The sequence below is a fragment of the Cavia porcellus genome, unplaced genomic scaffold, assembly GCF_034190915.1.
Source record: "Cavia porcellus strain 051 isolate PalLab524CR breed Dunkin Hartley unplaced genomic scaffold, mCavPor4.1 scaffold_11, whole genome shotgun sequence".
Taxonomy (NCBI): Eukaryota; Metazoa; Chordata; class Mammalia; order Rodentia; family Caviidae; genus Cavia; species Cavia porcellus.
The window spans coordinates 67,750,015-67,768,254 of NW_026947494.1; the positions used below are offsets into that span (position 1 = coordinate 67,750,015).

Genomic DNA, 18,240 nt, shown 5'->3' on the forward strand with positions numbered 1-18,240 from the left:
TGGGGGAAGGGTAGAAGTTTGCACTGTACCTCTAGAACCTCTCCAAGTGTTGTCTATGACTCTGACTTTCAAGGGTGCACCAGAAAATTTGGCATAAGCCTGAAACACAAATTTGCAACAACACTTAGCATGCGTAACACAAGTCTGCAGTGCAGCTTTACTTCACAATCCCGGCCTTTAAAGCGGAAATCTCCTGACAGAGACCCAGCTTAAGGACACTGTTTCCCCAGGAGTCCCGGGGCCTCGCAAATCGAAAGCTTTCACTTTACCGCGCAGACAGCTTTGCAAGCTTGAAAAGCTCTAGGTCGAGCAGAGATGACACGAAGCTTCCACTGGGGCCCTGGGGTCACAGGCCGGCTGGGACTCAATAGGAGGCTCACAGGACTGTGCAGCGAGAGGAGCCCCGGTTGACCCAACTGACCGCCTCGCCACGGGCCCGCCCTTCTTTTTGCGCCCCTCTCGACAGGGCAGCCTCACCATCACCACCAGAGACTCGCTGTGTACCGATGGGAGCCCCCAGCCGCCTCCCCAGCAGCTAAGCTCCAGCGGAGCCGCCATCTTGCTTGGAGCGACCTTTACCCCAGGAAGTACTTCCCCGCCCACCTTCCGGCATGTGGAGCGTGGGGTGGGCCCTAAACCGGGGAGGACCGGCGGTCATTGCGCAAACGTACTGGATGCCTGCTGTGAGTTAAAGTATGTACGCAATACTAGAAAGGGCTAATCCTATAGTAAAATAAGAGGCTTTTTGCGGAATTATCTTTAAAATGACATGGGATATGGATGCAACAGGTACTAAGCGCTCCATTTGTTCAGTCCTTTTCCACTAATTTATTAGGCTTCTACGAGCCTTTTTTGGGTGGTTAGGGAGTACCAGGAGACAAACTGGGGTCTCATCTTTGCCAGACAGGGGCTGCGTCACTAGTCTACATCCCTAGCTCCCTCTACCTGCCTTTCTACTCCCCAGCTTAGTATCATCTATGTTGATTTGCTCCAGCCTCCTTGAAAGTATCCACATTCCTGAAATTTAGCAAGTGAATTCGGCAGCCTTCACTGCTACTCCTTCATCTGGAATGCCTTTCTTCCATGTTCAGCAGTTCCCTCAAAAGTGAACTTCACATTCACTTTGCTTGGAATGACTGTAGGTGGGCGCTTACTTTCCGTTCTTGCAGCTCCTTGTATCTATTTGAGTTGCAGGTTCTGTTAGTCGCTGACTTTTTGCCCTTCACAGTACAGAAGCTTTTTTGACACAGAACACGGCTGATTTCGTATGTGTGGGATGGGCCTAGTCATGCAAGGCCCTGTGCTTAGCAGAGCTTCTCCACTAATGCTCTGCTGTCATTGTCCTGAAATCTTAATAGGTTTTTGAACAAGAAGCTGTGGGCCTATTGGGCACAAGCTGGTTTCTTGAAAATTTCTCAGGAAACCTACTAAAGAAGAAAGGTAGGATTTGGAAATGCCATGAATCAGGTAAATTTACTGGCTTCTAGAGATAGAACATGTATGGATTCTTATTTCTAAATGCAGCAATAATCTTTCTGGGATCCTTCAGGTATTCTGAGTGCTCTTTTCCTATGCCCTACTTACATAAATGAGCTTCCCTTAAACAACTGCAAGCTCAAAAGTAACATCTTCAATTTTTCACAAAATAACTTCAAGAAGTATTTGTTAGGAACTCTTACTGTTTACATAACTGTCTAAATTACAATGCCAACTGCTAGTCTTTCCTGTTTAAAAAAATAAGAGTTCTTAGAAACGGGAAGGAAAAGATATAATAAACTTGGAAAAATCGTTAGTAATACTTTACAGCTGTATGTGCTTACTGTTAAACCTACATAATAACACAATTACTGAGCAGCTACTATGAGACACTGTAAGGCTCTGAGACAACATAGACATAATTTAAACCATGAATTCTGTCATCCTGAGTCTACAAAGGAGGCATATACACATCTAAGAATAACAAATCTTTTGTTATGACTAAGTGTAGAGGTGTAAATAAAATACTAAACAGATACAAAGGAGGGACAAGCCTATGTAGGACTAGTGGAAAGAATCTGTTCAGTCTTCAGTGTAAAGAAGGTGCGGTAATACTATTCTCAGATTCAAGTAATGGAACTCTCTGTTTTGAGAATTAAAATCTCAAACTATGAGCTCATAGTTTGGTATTATACCCAGGCCTTTAAATTAACCCTACACAGAATGCAGATTCTCTTTGAATCTTTTTTGTGGAGGGAGTGGCGGAGGTTGGGAGTGTGGTGAAAAAATACTCTTTGAGGACATATAATTACTCGGTTAGATCTGCTCCCTTGAATTGTTACATAGTCCTATGATGATTTTGTTTGCATTAAAAAGAAATTAAATCTCTTCCCTTAGTGTTGAATTAAGGCAGAAAATAGAGTTTCATTGCATCTGATGAGAGAATCCTTACATACAGATTATTTGTACCTACTTAATAGCAATGTTTTTATTATTATTGTAATTCTTCTTGAAAATCTTTGTGTGCTAGATTGAATTTTAAAACCCTGGCATAGCTGGGTTGCACAACCAGGCTTAATACTGTCCCAGAGAACCACATGGAAACCTGAAAATTTCTGAAATTGTCTCTGGTAAGGAGTCTTGGTCCTTGTGTGTTTTTCTGGCTGCTAAGGAGTATTGTTCAGAGTTCATCCAAATTGTAATTTCAGATTCTTACCAGGAAGAATTGTATCTGCAAAACATTCATGTATGTGTGGGATGACTTGAATCACAGCTTTATAATGAGTATTCCAGACAGCATTTTCCCTGCAAAGCAAATCTTATTTTTCAAAAGATGGATATTAAAATGGCTTCACTAGTGGTAGTCAGTTGAACTCAGGGGACTGATTTTGGCATTGATTCCTGTCTCTCAAGTGTCTCTTTACTTGGGAGCCCTGCTGTAGGTTCTCTTAGTAACACCATATTCCTTCCCCCTAATGATTAAAGATCTGTGAAATAGAGCTATTGGCAAAGATGAAAAGTTTATGATGAATGATCATGCAGTATGGTCCCGTATGGGAAAATTAAAGTACCTCAAATGTCTCTTATAAATCAAAGTTTCTGTGATTCAATCTCTGTTCTGATGTAGAGATTCTTGGGCAGAAAAAGGACCAGTTACTGAATAGAATTTGGTGTTAGATTTGGTACCTAAATTAGCCATATGTTTTCAAGTCACTGCTTTTTATCTTGATTCCTAGGCTCTTCACTCATAAGGTGAAGGTTATTTTAACTCTGAGATGCATTCTTCTTCTTCTTCTTTTTTTTTTTTTGGTCCAGGGGATTGGACTCATGACCTTGAGTTTGTCAAGCAGGCACTTGTGCCATTGAGCTAAACCTCTGGCCTGAGGTACTTTGTATATGTAATGAACATCTAATAATAGCTGGCATTAATGCAATAATTTCTATAAGTTAGAAATTGTCATAAGTATATATATGACATAACTCATTTGAGTTTGCAATGACTCCAGGAAACAAGTACTGTTTTGTTCTCATATTCTCGAGGGTATTAAGTAAACTTCCCAAAGTCCCAGGTAGTCTGGTTTCAGAGTTCATTCTGTTTCTCAGCCAGTGTCATTGTGCCTCACATAACCTTTTAATGAGTCCATTAAATGCCTAGTTTCACTCAAAGTGGAAGGATCAATGATTTATATAAGATTCATTTGGCATTGAGCCCTTATATAAGTTCACTCTATGCCTAATTCTGTCAGGTAATAAAAACTTACATCCATACTTTCTGATGGGGAGTTGATAAGACAAGAACTATATATCTGAGTTAACTAGAGACTATCAGAAGGTACTGTTTTGTTAGTAAAACTACAACTCTAATATGACTTCAGACAAAGGCTTTCAATAGCCTGCAATGCTTAGCAAAGGCCTATTGTAGGCTACTATGTGCCCTTGGAGCATGAATACATTGGATTTAGATTATCACAGAGGAAGGTGTTCCAAGTTGCTAAGTTACATGAGTGAAAGCACAGAAATGGGAATAATTATGACAGAGAGTCTGAAGACAAGTAAATAAATGCTTGGAGTTTTAATAATCTAGAGACTGATGAAAAAGAATGTTAATTAACAAGAACAAAAATTGGAAGACAAGGGAATATGTAGTATTAAGGAAGCAAAAGAGTTAAAAGTCTAAATACAATATGAATAGATTCCCATAGTCAAGGATGAAAGGTGGAATACCACTGTTTAATGGCCATCGTAGGAGAAATAGTTTTATGAACCCGTAAACTGTATCAAATGAAGTGAAAATGTAGTGGAAACTGAAGTGAGGAAACGCTGCAACATGTCATTAAAAGATCGCTTGGCACATTTGCACTGAGCATTTTTCAAAGAAGATTGTTAAAAATTAAATTGCAAGAGATTTCTAAAGAAAATATTAGGAAGAGAAGGGGCACAAATAAGGTCATGAGTTATACAACAGATAAAAGTAACAAATTTGGATAGGAGTATAAGATCCAAGATAGGTTTTGAGAGATGACAGTGCAGTCTACATACAGATGAAGAAAAAAGTAACAAGTAACAGCCTGAAATAGGGTCATGAGAGTTAAAAGGCCAACATTAAGAATTTGAGTGGTGGGGCTGGCATTGAAAATGAGATATGTCCTTTCTCTCTGACTCTGGGGTAAGTTTCAAGGAGAGTATGTGATACCGTGTTAGCACAAATGAAGTACCTTCAAATTTTCCTATTACATTACAAAATTTAAAAGAGACAGAAGGAAATATTGGAGTTTAGAAAGGGGTGAGAGCCATTTAGAGAATCTCAAGAAATTTGTTCACAGCACTACTGATAGTGTTAAATGTCAAATATAAATAGAGATAAGTGAGAGCCACAGGCATGCTTATAATGAGGGGGCTTCAAACTATATTGTTTAAAATATTCATGCGTTGTTGTAAAAATGGAAAATGAGATTGGCTTCAGAATGTAACAAGAGCAATTTACATTTTACTAATTTTGTTAGCACAATTACATGGATACATGATTTTTACTAACCCTTTAAGTTTGGGTTTGAAAACAAAGATATGAACAGGGATGTGATCACAGGTTCTAAAAGAAGATGGAACCTATTGCTTAGCATGCTGAAAGCTCAGTCATTTCTAAGTCTAGCTACATTTATTGCAATTGTGTGGTTTCCTCCAAAAAGTCTTTGTTGCCTAGAAGCAACCATGACAAAAACAGTATGATACTGGCCAAAAAAAAAAAAAAAAAAGCTTTCAAAGCCCAAACAAAAAAACCCAAAAAACGCAGAATCAGACCAGAGGAGTGACTATACAGAAGTAGAAGATACAGAAACAACTGTGAACACACTCAAACACCTTATCTTTGACAAAGGGACCAAATACCTTCACTGGACAAAAGTTAACCTCTTTAATTAATGGTGTGGGAAAGGCTGATTTTCCACATATTGAAGATTAAACCTAGACCCCCTATCTCTCACCATATACTACACTAACATAAAAATGGATTAGAGACCTAAATATTAAAGCAAAAACCCTACGTCTATTGGAAGACAGAATAGGTAGAACTTATGAAAAAGATATAGTTGTTGGTGAAAACTTTATGAACAAAACCTCAATTGAAAAGAACATGATACAAAAAATCAACAAGTGGGATCTCATTTAAAAACCTTTGCTGAAGAAAAGAAAACATTAACAGAGTGAAAACACAACCCCACAGAGTGGAGAAAAAAGTTTTGCCAGCTGTTCCTGTGATGAGGGCCTAGCATCTAGACTATATAAAGAACAAAAAATATGCCCAAATTTAAAGACCCAATCCAAAAATGGGTATCTAAAATGAATAGATTGTAGACGAAGTACAAATGGCAAATAAATACATAAAAAATTGTTCAACGTCATTGGTCATGAGAGATGAAAATTAAAACAATGCTGAGATTCAGTCTCATTCCAGAAAGAATGCCTATTATCAAGAAATCAACAAATAACAAATTCTGGATGGGCTGTGAAGAAAAAAAGAACCCTTTCTCACTGTTAGTGGGAGTGCAGACTGGTCAACCACTGTGGGAATCAGTGTGGAGATGCCTCAAGAAAAAAAAAACAAAACCAACCCACCCCAAAACAACTAAAGGTTCCATTTGACCTAGCTATTCCTCCTTTTGATATCTTCCCAAAAGAATCTTTTAATTCTATGGTTCTTTTAAAGCATAACACAATGATATGTTTATAGCAGTAGAGTTTTAATAGCTAAATCTTGGAAACAACCTCAGTGCCCATCAACCAATGAATGGATAAAGAAGATGTATTATTTTTATGGAGTATTAAAAAGTTTATCTTTTTAAAGAAGGGTAATTGAGGCATTTATAGAAACATGGATGCACCTTGAGATCATACTGTGAAGTGAAATAAACTGGACATACATATTTAAATATTCATTATTTCTCTGGTGTGAGAAACCAAAGGTGTAAATAAGGACCAAAATGTATAATAGATATTGGATATGGAAACAAAATGTTCAAATGGGAAGGGGAACAAGGAAAGGAAAGGGAGAAAAGAAAGTAAGAGAAAAAGAAGGAAAAAATGGAAACAAAGATTTGGAAATAAGAGGAGTTGAAGAGAGAGGAGGGGATAGGAAGAAAAAAATTGAGATATATTTCTTTTGATGAATGTGATGACTGTATAAAACGTAGCAATAAAAAATTTTTTAAAAAATGCAGTACTCTGCAGAAGAAGTTTAAATATTATGTACTACAAATGTGGTAATAAAAGTGGATAAGCAAAGAAACAAAGAGGAAAGTTTAAAAGAATTTACTTCAAACTAATGAGCTATGTAGGTTGAACAAGACAGATGAAAACGTTATGTAATATTGATCAGAAAATAAAACCAGGAGTACCTGTATTAGTATCAGATAAAGTATATTTCTGTGCCAAGCAAGTTGCTAAAAGCAAGAGGGACATTATCTAATGATAAGTGGGTCAGTTCACCAAAAGACACAGCAAACATAAATGTGTGCACCAAATACAAATGCTGCAAAATAAATGAAACAAAACGGACAAAAATAAAGAAAAAATAGACAAATCTACTATTATAGTTACATCCTACTGTTACAAGCCACACAAGTTTATTTGTTTACCACTGACCAAATCAAAGAAGGCCATAAACTTTGGTAAAAGGGAAAAAGGATTATTCAGAGCTAGCTGTAAGAAGATGGGAGGGCCCATTTGCCTTAAATCAGCATCTCCCCAATACAAGTGTGGGTGAGTCTTTTATAATAAGGAACAGAGGGGAGGGAGCACAGAGAGACAGTGCAGATCTGCATGCCTGCTTTATCACTTCCAGCCATCTTCATTGTCCTGGAGAGTGAAACCCTGTGGCCTCCTGGGCTCATTATCTGCATAGTCTAACACACAGTATTGGGTAGGTGTTCAGGAGGAGGATGGTTGGAAAAGTTGCTTATGTCAAAGAGAAAAAAAAAAGTTTTTAAAGTTCCATTTTGCAGTGTTGATTACAATTCCTCTTTTGGGGAGACTGTAGCCAAAAGAATGTTGTAAATTGATAGAAAAAAGGAAGGGTTTTTCTGTTCAAGAGTTCAGGATTCCTGGACTATATGGTTAGAGTTTAGAGCATAATCTTCAGGACAGCAGTCAGAAGAATTACAACTCGTTTACTCTCAAAGATGTTTGATTTAGCCATTGTGTCTCTCTGTCCTGGTAAGATTACTTAAACTAGGTTGACACATGTGACATAGCCAACCATACCATTCTACCTCAGTCCCCTGATCAGAAATCCTACATATTATGTCACACGTGTTTTTCTTCTACATCTCTGTTCTCTTGTCCTTGAGTTACAAATAAATAACCGCAGAAGTCTCAGTTTGCTGTTCCTTTCCTTCACCTTATGCTGAAGTAGCAGCCCCTTTGAGTCCTCTCAGTGACTTCAAAGTCCTGTCTCTCAGTAATCTTTTTCATCCTTTATGCAGCAATTGTGGTACACTGGTGACGTCCCCTCACTTCATTTTATCCGTCAATCTTGAGGGCCTTGATGTGCCACCTCGTCTGCCTGGCTGTCTCATGTTGAATTGGTGCACAGATTCCATTGAAGGTAGCTAGAACACAAGCAAAAAGAAGCGAGATGCTTAGGCTCGAAAAAGTATCACTAAAAATTGTGTAGTCAAATAGAAAATAAAGCTAGTCATGAGATAGCTAACCATTGCACCTGCTAGAAGGATTTTTTTTTTGCTTTTTATACAGTTATGCATATGAGAATTTTGTAATTTCTGCATCTCTTTATTTTTGTAGGGTTGACATGTAAGTGATTCTTTAATGTTTACAAATCCCACCTCTCTTCTAACTGCAGTTTTTCTTCTGAAGGCATTGTCAACTAGACATCTGCAGCTTTACCCTGTGGGGCCAAGGTAATTTTCTCTGGTGATGATCACTCAAAGCATGTCCTACAATAGAAGGGATTTTGTAGATGATATGTGTTAAAAAAATCTTCCTTCCAAACTGGAGCAAAATCAGAGATGTAGAAAGAGTGATTCTTAGGCTGAGTTATCCAGAATCCATTGTCAAATTTAATCGTATCTATTCTGCAGTCAGCATCCTAAAACATTAGAACTGTGACAAGCAATAGTTACAAAGATTATAAACAGACAAAAAACAAGTCAAAAGCAAAGCAAATCCAGTCTGCGTAGTAGATTTGAAATAATAAATACAGTGACCAAGTTAATTAAAGAAAGTCAGTGTTTCTATGAAGCAAGTATAGTTCTCCCAGAAGATATATAAATTTATATATATAAATATTTATATATACAAATATATATTTACTCAGAAGGTAAATATAATTTATTAATACAAAAACCAAGAATTATTGTTTGGTAACACCTTTAGGAATTTTTAGATACATATACAGAACTGTAAACAATTTTGAATACAGTGTGTAAAAATTAATATATTTTATCAAATAAGAATATGTGTTTTTCAGCAAGATGGTTGTCTTACCAATCAGGAGGAACATGTCTTTCACCAGTTGTGTGACTGTAAGTGATACAGACATAGAAATTTAGCAAAAAAATTATTTACTTTTGTAGCACATTAAGACAACCCCATAACTATATTATACTAGAATAATTATATTTTAAAAATAGGAAAATCATATAATGGTAGTTTATGTAGCCAGATGTAACCAGAATTACAAAACAAATCTTTAAGCAGATATCTAAGTAAATACGAACTTCCTAAGACTTAATTTTTAAATACTTAATTTTTGATTTACCTCAAAAATGAGATCCCCAAATGTTGCTCAGAATGAGGCAAGATGTTTTTGAAGAAAAAGGAGTGGTTTATTTTAGTTGGTAACCAGCGATGCAGGGAGCAGTAGAGACTAATAACCTCTGCGTTCCGAGAGAGTGGAGGGCACAGCTTTTATTGGCAAAAACCACAAAACAGGGTGGAGGTTCGTAAGATAGGGTGGGAGTTCGGGGAGTTTTACAAGGGACATCGGGAGCACAGTGACCTCAGAAAACAGGGTGTTGGGCTGCATTGGGCTGAGGACTAGGTGCAGAATATTTCTATGATAAAAGGGGTAGGGGAGGTACAAGGCTAGTGGTTAACTTGCCTTCATGAGCCCGGCTAAGAAGGAACAGAAAAAAGGGGGAGGGGTGGGCAACGCATACAGAACAGGAACACAACATAGAGTGAGTGATCTGTGGAAAATTACAAGTTATAACAATTTTAACAAGACAGTAAAAAACACAAATTATTTTGACAAATTTAAAACCATTTTAAGAAGTTTTATTGTAAATTTTATTAAGACCAGATGTTTTAAAACAGATACTAGCATTATCCATTAATATAACATTTTTTAATTAAAAACTTTTTAGAACAAAGTATCTCTAATTAGAAGTGTTTTACTTGAAAGTTATATTGTTAACGTATATGATCAATTAACAACAAAAACAAAACTTTTATATTATCTGAAATCTATGCTATCCCACATAAGGTAACTGATGGTTTACAAAGTTATGTTATTGGGGCTGGGCGTTTGGCTCAGTAGCACAAGGGCCTGCCTGGCCAGCATGAGATCATGAGTTCAAGCTGTGGAACCAAAAAACAAAAACAAAAAACAAAACAGGAAAACCTAAATCATGTTATTATTCATATTTGTGTCCCAAACCTTGAGTAATATATAAATGAAGGCACTGTGTAGCTAGGAGAGAGCACATTACTTGAGATGGGGAAAGTCCCAAATTTTTTTGTTTCTAAATCTTACAGGGCTTTTTTAATAAAATCAAAGGATTAAATATATATTTTAAGTACCTAATTTAATTAAAGATAGATAGTAAATAATAACAGCTTGTTTACTATAGAGAAGCAACCTTTAAAAAAATTCCTTAAAACTATTAGCATTAGGTCATATAAACCCTTGAACAGCACAGATGAGTCATAAGCCTTGAGACCTGTTATTTTAATTGATTTTGACATGGTTTGACAAGCCATTATTTTTAGATATTTGTAATATAGTTACTTAGAAACTTGTTAAAGATCAGATGCTTTCTAATCTTCAGTGTTATATCAATAATCTATGAAATGCTTTAACAGACTAAAATATTTATAAATTTTAAGAAAAGAATGCATGAATTTATATTTAGTAAATGTCTTTTGTATTTTAACTTAATTCAATGGTTTACTTACATATTTATATAATTTAATTTTTAATAATTACCTTTGCATTTTCTATAAAATTAAAACATCTGACAAACAAATTAATGTTTTAGAGCAATTTTCTTTGGCTGAGAGTAAAACCTCTCATACATTGTCAGTTCCTGGAAATTGAATCTACATGTACAACACAATACTATTTGAAAATCTTTGAAGGGTATTCTGGGGCTCTTGAATTTGAATATTTAGTTGACACCAGTGAATTGTTTTTTAACCAAATATTCATAATAATGTTACAGGCAGTTGAGTTAGTTAGAAATATAGGCAGGCAGACAGGGCAGGGCCCTCAAAGGAGCCAGAGCAGAAGTTCAGATACCTTGAGCCTTGGAGGAGGCAATCACCTCCTGCTGTGGCCAGATGTCAAGATAAAAGGTAAAGCAAATATACCCACATCTAAGGATTCACAGTCCAAATACCTCTCTATCACCCTGAGGAAATCAGGAGTCAGCATCCCACCCCACCACAGGAAGAGTCACTGCTGTTAAGTATCCCTGCTTACTATGTGACTTGCTCCCCCATTTGCTCTTAATTTAATTAATTTTACCTGAGCAATTACTTTTTTGGTTGACTACAGTTCTATACTGCCTATGATCACCTTGCAAGTTCCCATTTTTCCCCACCTTTGACCCATCTACCCTCATGATTTTACTCTGTATAAGTCCCTGGAAAAGACAGCGTGCTTGGCAACACACTCGGGACCCCTTCTGTCTCTCTCTCAGACAGAAACTTTCTTTCTCTCAATAAATATATTCTGCTCTTGACCTCTGTTGTTTCTAAATTCTTTCTTCAACTTTAGAGAACACGAACTCGTACTGGACATAGTAGGCTGGGAATTTCATTCCTCTATATCAATACAATACCATGAATAAACCATTATGGATAATAAAGATGCCCATAAGTGAATCTATGTGAAGGCTGTAAATAAAACTTTAAATGTAAGACATTTAAAATGGTAAAGCTAAGAAGATATAGAAAGATTTATAGACTCCAGGTGGCAATACTTGCCCTGTAATGGGACTGCAAAATAGACCTTTAAAAGTTAGGTCATTTTTCTTAGAGGTAACATCTCCCAGCTCTTTGCTGCTGAGCACAAAGCCAACATTCCCTCTTCTCCTCAGCTCAGATAGAGTGACAGAATATGCAGGTACCCAGGGGCAGAGGAGGCAGAAGCCTAGTTTCCTTTCTACAGAAAGGGGACAATGAACATGGCTGGAAGTGACAAAACAGGTGTGAGATCAGCTTTATCCCTATGTGCCCTTCCCCTCTGTTTCTTCTGTAAAAGACCCTTGCACAAGGAAGTTGGTGATTTGAGGCAAATTAGTCCCTCCACTTCCTCAGAGCTACCTTTGGATAAATCCTTTTGCTTTTTACACAAATACATGGCCTTGTTTGATTTAGTCAGCAATAAGCAAGTGAACCTGATCATATTGAACCTGCCAATCTGCTAGATGTCCAGTATGAGTTCATGTTCTTTTAATCAAAGAATGAATTCTAGGAACAATGAAGTTAAGAGTAGAATGTATTTATTGGAGAAAGAAAGCTAGCTGTCTGAGAGACAGACTGAAGGGTCTAAAGTAGATTGAAGAGGACTTCTACTTTTCAAGGCAATTTTAAAGAGCAAAACCACAAAGTGAGGTGGGTCCAAGGTGGGGAAAAATGAGAAATTACAAGGTAGGAATGAGGTGGGAAAAAACTATGGTTAACCAATAAGATTTGATAATCAATTTGTTGAGCATAATTGCTCAGGTATTGACTAAATGAAGATCAAGTGGGAAAGCATGTAAACTAGCAAGTTCATAACAAACAACAAGGCTTTCCCTGGAGGGAGTGGTCAGTGGTTTTTCCTGGCTTTCTCAAAGTGATGGATACCTAATTAGAATATCAATCACTGGGAGCAGAGGATGTAGCTCAGTGCCACAGAGCTTGCCTGATAAGTGCCTCTTAATCCAGAGTTGACTTTGTGTGGGGAGAGAGAGGGAGGGAGAGGGAAGACAGGGAGAGGGAGAGAATATGAGAATGGGAATATCAGTCACTGTTGTTTAGCCTTAGGGTAAGTATGTGGATGCATTCATTTCATCTTTTGTATTGAGGTCTGATCTTCAATGGAGGTGTCTGTCTCCTCCAGAGATGCAGTGTATCTTACCTTTGAACCAGCTCTTTTGAGGACCTAGCCCTGTCTGACTGCCTACAATATTTCCACCTAACTTAGCTGTCTATAACATGATGAGCCCAAGTGGTTGGTAACAGTCCCACATTAGTGCCTCTGAGCTTATCATTCAAGAGTTACGGAAGTTAATTATCCATGTAAATATAAGCTCAAATCTTTTAGGAAATTAGGAAAAAGCACAGCATGGCTAGATATTGTTCATTCAGACAAAAGTTAATGTATAAAACAAAACAGTCTTTTCCTTAGATTTAGTATGGAAATTTCAAGAGGAAAAGTCATTTTGTTATAACCAATAATTATTTTACTCAGTCTACTAAATATATACCTGCCCCCTTGAGGCCCCTTCTACTCATACCAAAACCAGCCTTCACACTGACTATTATTACATAATGTTTTTTCAGAAGCAGAAGAATTTGAACCTTTAAATAGAAGAGTGATCAGCCAGTGCTATATTAGTATGTCGTAGTATCTCAAAGTTTAACTGTCTCTGATTCTCGAGTCATTAAAATTCTAACAAATTAAAAAAATCTAATTACCTTTTCATGTTCTTCAGTCTTTCTTATATCCTTAGTGAAAATGAAATTTTTTGAAAGTCAAATACCTAAAATATAATTCTAGTTGGTGAACATAGACAAAACACATGTCAGCAGTGTTTAGGACAACTTTTTTTTACATTCTTTAAAACATTTAAGTCACAGATGACATGGCATTTAGTGTTGTACCCTGAAAACAAGGCCCAAAAATATTGTTCCAAAAAACAGGGCAAGACATCTTTAAAAGAAAGTGCTTTATTTTAGCTGGTACCCAGCAACCCAACCTGTGTTGGAATCTGCAGAGCTGAGTAACCAGGTGAGGTCATGGGGTTTTAAAAGGAAAAACTGCACAGAGAAAAGGGGAGGGAGCTTACACAAAAAGGGAGTTAATCTCTGCAAAGTGTTTTACCAATGTTGACCAACCAGGGCCAGTTGGTCACAGGACTGAATGTTTTATAATTAGTGGTCAGCAAATGTTTTACAACCTAAGGGTCAGCCGATTTCAGGACCAAATTGCTGTTCTGGAATGGGATAATTCACAAGATACAAGAGTTGAAACACAGGTCAGGGTAATGATGCTTACAGAACAGGATAGCAGCACCTTAGCCAGGTTACAACATTCCCCATTGATTTTAGCCAGTGAGTCAAATCATTGACCGATGGAAGGGGCTTCAGTGAGGGGTATCTGTCCATAGCCTTGTGTCATTAGGATCATTAATTTAACAGTTTGAATTCGGTCTTTGACATAAAACTAATTTTTTTATAATGCAAGGTCCAATAGTACACAGACAAGAAGGATTAACAAAGGCTCTGTGACTGCTGTTACTAAAGTTGTTAACCAAGGGAAAAATAAAACCAGTGTTCAAACCAGTTTTGTTTGGCCTGCCTGGCTTGTTCTCATTCTTGCAATTGCTTTTTAAGGCTTGCTGTGTTTTGTCTAGTGACCCCAGAATGGTTGCTGTACAGGCAGCAGTTTTCTCCTAAAGCCAAACAGAGATGTCCCTCTTTAAGAACAGGGGATCTAGTCCCTGTCAGTTTTGTAAAACCATCTCAGCCAAGGAACTCAAGGAATCTTTTAGCTTGGAGACAGAGTCACTGAGGGTGGCTAGATCTTGGTTGATAAGCACACTCAGGTGCCTATAATTTTGGTGCCCAATTACTAGGCTGGACACTCCTAAACCTATTGATCCTGCTATGCCAACATCTACAAAAGTATTTTGTCCCTAAGGACTGTGAACATCTTCAGGTATGATAATCTCTAGATACTCCAATATGGACAAGGTCAGTAGCTGGTTGTTGTATGTTTGGGGCAGAAATACCAGCCAATGGACTGTAACTTTTTTTTGACTATTTAGGTCTTTTCAAGGCCCAGTTTGTCTTCCTTTAATCTGAGAGACATGCTGTATAGCATACTGTCCTATTTTTATCTTCTTTTATCTAATTTTTGATTGGATCTTATTTAACATAGCACATAAATCAAGTTTAATTATCTCATAGACAGTGGTGTTGATTGTCAACATCTCACCATTATTGTAATCAGTTATCTTCCAAGTTCCAAATTGAAGATTATGAGACGTGCCCCTGAAGTCTCCATAAGGGAGTACCTATAGGAAAAAGACTGTAGGTACATTTGGCAATCTTAAGCTTTAACGGGTCCCTAGCAGGGGATAACAGTCCACTTGTCTGTAGGTCGATCATCGTTGGAGGCTGGGACAGGCTTGAAGTGGCAATGTAACAACCCAGGCAGGTTTTCCAGTGACTTTGATGGCAGTTGAAGTGCTGAGTGCCACAGTGTAGGGACCTTCCCACCATGGTTCGAGAGATTCTTGGTGACGACTCCTGATGAGGATAGTGTTCCAGGTTCTACTGTAGGGTGTTTGTCCTCAGAATGGGCTGTAGATGGAGGATGTTGTTGGAATAACCAGTGGATGGAAATTAGAGCTGGCTGAAGGGCCTGCAGGGACTTAATAAGATCTTGGTTAGCTAGAATCAGCTAGCTTTTCTTCAGAAATCTTAGGGATGAGGGGAAGGGGTGTCCCATATGGAGCCTCAAAAGGGGAAGTACCAGCAACATAGGGGGTACGTCGTGCACACAAGAGGGCAAAAGGAAAGAGACTTGCCCAGTTTCTCACCAGTTTCCAAGGCCATCTTAGTTATTACCATTTTTAAAGTCTGGTTTATGTTTTCTACTTGTCCTGAACTTGGAGGCCGATATGCACAATGGAGTTTCCAATCAGTCTGCAAGGCTTGGGTCAGTTAAGTTATCTGAGCTATAAAAGCCAGGCTATTGTTGGACCCCATGGATAAGAGGAGGCCAAATCAAAGGAAGATCTCATAAAAGAGTCTTTTAACTACTATCAGGTCTGATTTAGACTTAGTAGGAAAAGTTTCGACCCATCCAGTGAAAGTATCAACCATTATTAGTCAGTACTTATACCCTTAAAATCCAGATTTTCCCATCTCTGTAAATCTATTTCCCAGTGGTCTCCAGGCATGATCCCATGGTAACGAGTGGTTTTTATTTGTTGCTGTCACTTTGGGTTTACCAATTGACATTGGGGGCATCTGAGGCTCATAGACTGGGTAAGCTTTGATAATTGGAGAACAAAGAAATGATCTCAAAAGAGGGCAGCAAGCTTTGATCCTCCAAGGTGGGTTAGTTGGATGAATTCATGTCCCAACACCTCAGGGAGGAGGACTCACTTATCAGGCAGTTGGTACCAGCCCTCAGGAATATTTGCCCTTGCTTACAGTTGAGCCATCAGGTGAAAGTCATTTCAGGTGTAAGTGGGCTCTGACAGAGCAGGTGGGATCAGCACTAATGTCGGAGCCACCTCAATCCCCAATGATAAAATGGTCACCTTTCGAGTGGTGGCATCTGCCAGATTGTTTCCTTGTGTAACAGGATCATCTCCCATTTGATGGGCCTTACAGTGGATGATAGCCACTTTCCTTGGCACCCAACAAATTAAAATTTGGGGAACATTTTTGATCTTTTGGCCCCCAGAAGTTAATAGATCCTGTTCTTGATAAATAGCCCCATGAACATGAGCAGTAGCAAATGCATATCTGCTATCAGTATTAATGTTTATGTCTTTACCTTCTGACAATTTGAGGGCCTCAGAGAGGGCAATGAGTTCAGCCCATTGGGCCAATGTTTCTGGCTCCAAGATTTGTTTTCGTAGAATCTGAGAGTCTGTGGTAACGGCAGCTCCCACAGCCCACTTACCTTGATAGATGTAATTTCTCCCATTAGAGAAGTATGATGGAATCTGGATAGGGGCTCATCCATCAAGTCTGGTAGGAGCCCTCTGAGGTGGGCAATAACCTCAATGTAGTCACGAAGGGGCAAGGAAGGGTCATCATCAGGCAGCAGAGTAGCTGGATTTAAAGCTGTTTCTTTGAAACTGATGGTAGTTGGATCCAGAATTAACACCTGATAGTGCATAACTTGGGAGTTGGATAGCCACCAGTCTAGTGGAGCCTTGATGAGAGTCTCCAGCAAATGGGAGGAGACAATTGAGTTTTTGTCCAAAAGTCAACTATTGAGCTCCTTTACCAGGAGGGTCAACAAAGCAATCACCCATAGATAAGGTGGCCATCTGGCTGCCACATTATCAAGCCTCTTGGAAAGATAGGTAACAGACCTCTTTGAAGGTCCCAAACTCTGGGTCAGTACTCCTTTTGCTATCTCTTGCCTCTAATCAACATAGAGGGAAAAAGGTTTTTGTAGGTCTGGCAGTACCAAGACAGGGGCCTCAGTTAAGGCCAGTTTCAGCTATTTAAAAGCCTGGTCTTGAGAATCTGTCCACTTTAGAGGGTCTTGAATGGCTCTTCTTAATGAGTCATAAAGAGGCTGAGCTATCTCAGCAAAATTAATAATCTAAAGCCTACAATATTCCATGGCTCCTAGAAATTTTTGCACCTGCTTTTTAGTCACAAGGACTGGAATCTGTTTGATGGCTTGCACCTGCTGGGAGGAAAGAGTCCGTTTTCCTTCATAGATTTGGTAACCTAAGTAGGTCACATGCTTTTGGCATAGTTGGGCCTTTTTAGCAGAGATCTTATAGCCCAGCTCATGTAAGGTCCACAGAAGAGCTTGGGACAGTCCTTTTGCCAGTACCCCTTCTCTTTATAATAAGCATATTGATTTTTATCTGGGGGGGGTGAGACTTTATATCCAGCTTGGTAATTTTCTCAGTCAGAACCTCTAATACTTTTGTCAACTTCTGATCTTTTGAATCTTCACGGTTGTAGAATACCTTCTGAGCAATCTCTAAAAACTGGCTAAGGGGCATTCTCTCAAATCCCTCAAGCTTCTGCAATTTTTGCTTAATATCAGGGGCTGACTGGGTTACAAAGGCAATATTAATGGCCCTTGCATCTTCAGGTGCTATTGGACCTATGGGTGTTTCAATATGATAGCCCTCTTGCAATCTTTCCAGAAACCCCAAGGGAGACTCATTAGCCAATTGTCTTACCTCTGAAACCTTGGACAAACTGGTGGGTTTTTTTGGCAGCACACTTAAGGGCTTCTAAAAACAACTTGTGATACTGCTTAAGAGCCTCCTTACCACCAGTACTGTTAGGATTCCAATCAGAGTGGGATAAAGGGAAAACACGGATCAGGCGTTCGGGATCGGAGGATGGATTTCTATCTGGATCATGCAGCTTTTTGTCTCAAGGTGCAAATGCACACTCCCTTTCCTCCACACTAAACAGTACCAGTAACAGCTATTGACAGTCATCCCAAGTGGGTTGGTGAGTCAAACAGATAGATGCCAGGAGAGAAATGAGGCCTTGGGAAGCCTTAGCAAAAGGTGGATTATGAATATAAGTCCATGACTC

At 38.5% G+C, this 18,240-nt stretch overlaps 2 protein-coding genes across 13 annotated transcripts in view; one reads left to right on the plus strand and one right to left on the minus strand.

Moving 5' to 3' along the window:
- Mtx3 (metaxin 3) overlaps positions 1–594 on the minus strand; it is a 117,569-nt gene extending 116,975 nt beyond the window's left edge. For all 11 annotated transcript variants that reach the window (XR_010050590.1, XM_063258428.1, XM_013146625.3 and 8 more), the window contains exons 1-2: positions 478–594; positions 30–99 (exon numbers count right to left, since the gene is read on the minus strand). Coding sequence is in view for 10 of the 11 variants with exons in the window: in XM_063258428.1 (XP_063114498.1) it covers positions 30–99; positions 478–558 (151 nt within the window). In the remaining variant the exon portion in view is untranslated. The remainder of the gene's footprint in view (positions 1–29; positions 100–477) is intronic.
- Positions 595–631: 37 nt separating this feature from the next.
- Thbs4 (thrombospondin 4) overlaps positions 632–18,240 on the plus strand; it is a 205,356-nt gene continuing 187,747 nt past the window's right edge. The window contains exon 1 of one of the 2 annotated variants that reach the window (XM_063258424.1): positions 632–693. The gene's annotated coding sequence lies outside the window, so the exon portion shown is untranslated. The remainder of the gene's footprint in view (positions 694–18,240) is intronic. The other variant, XM_063258425.1, reaches the window with a different exon arrangement.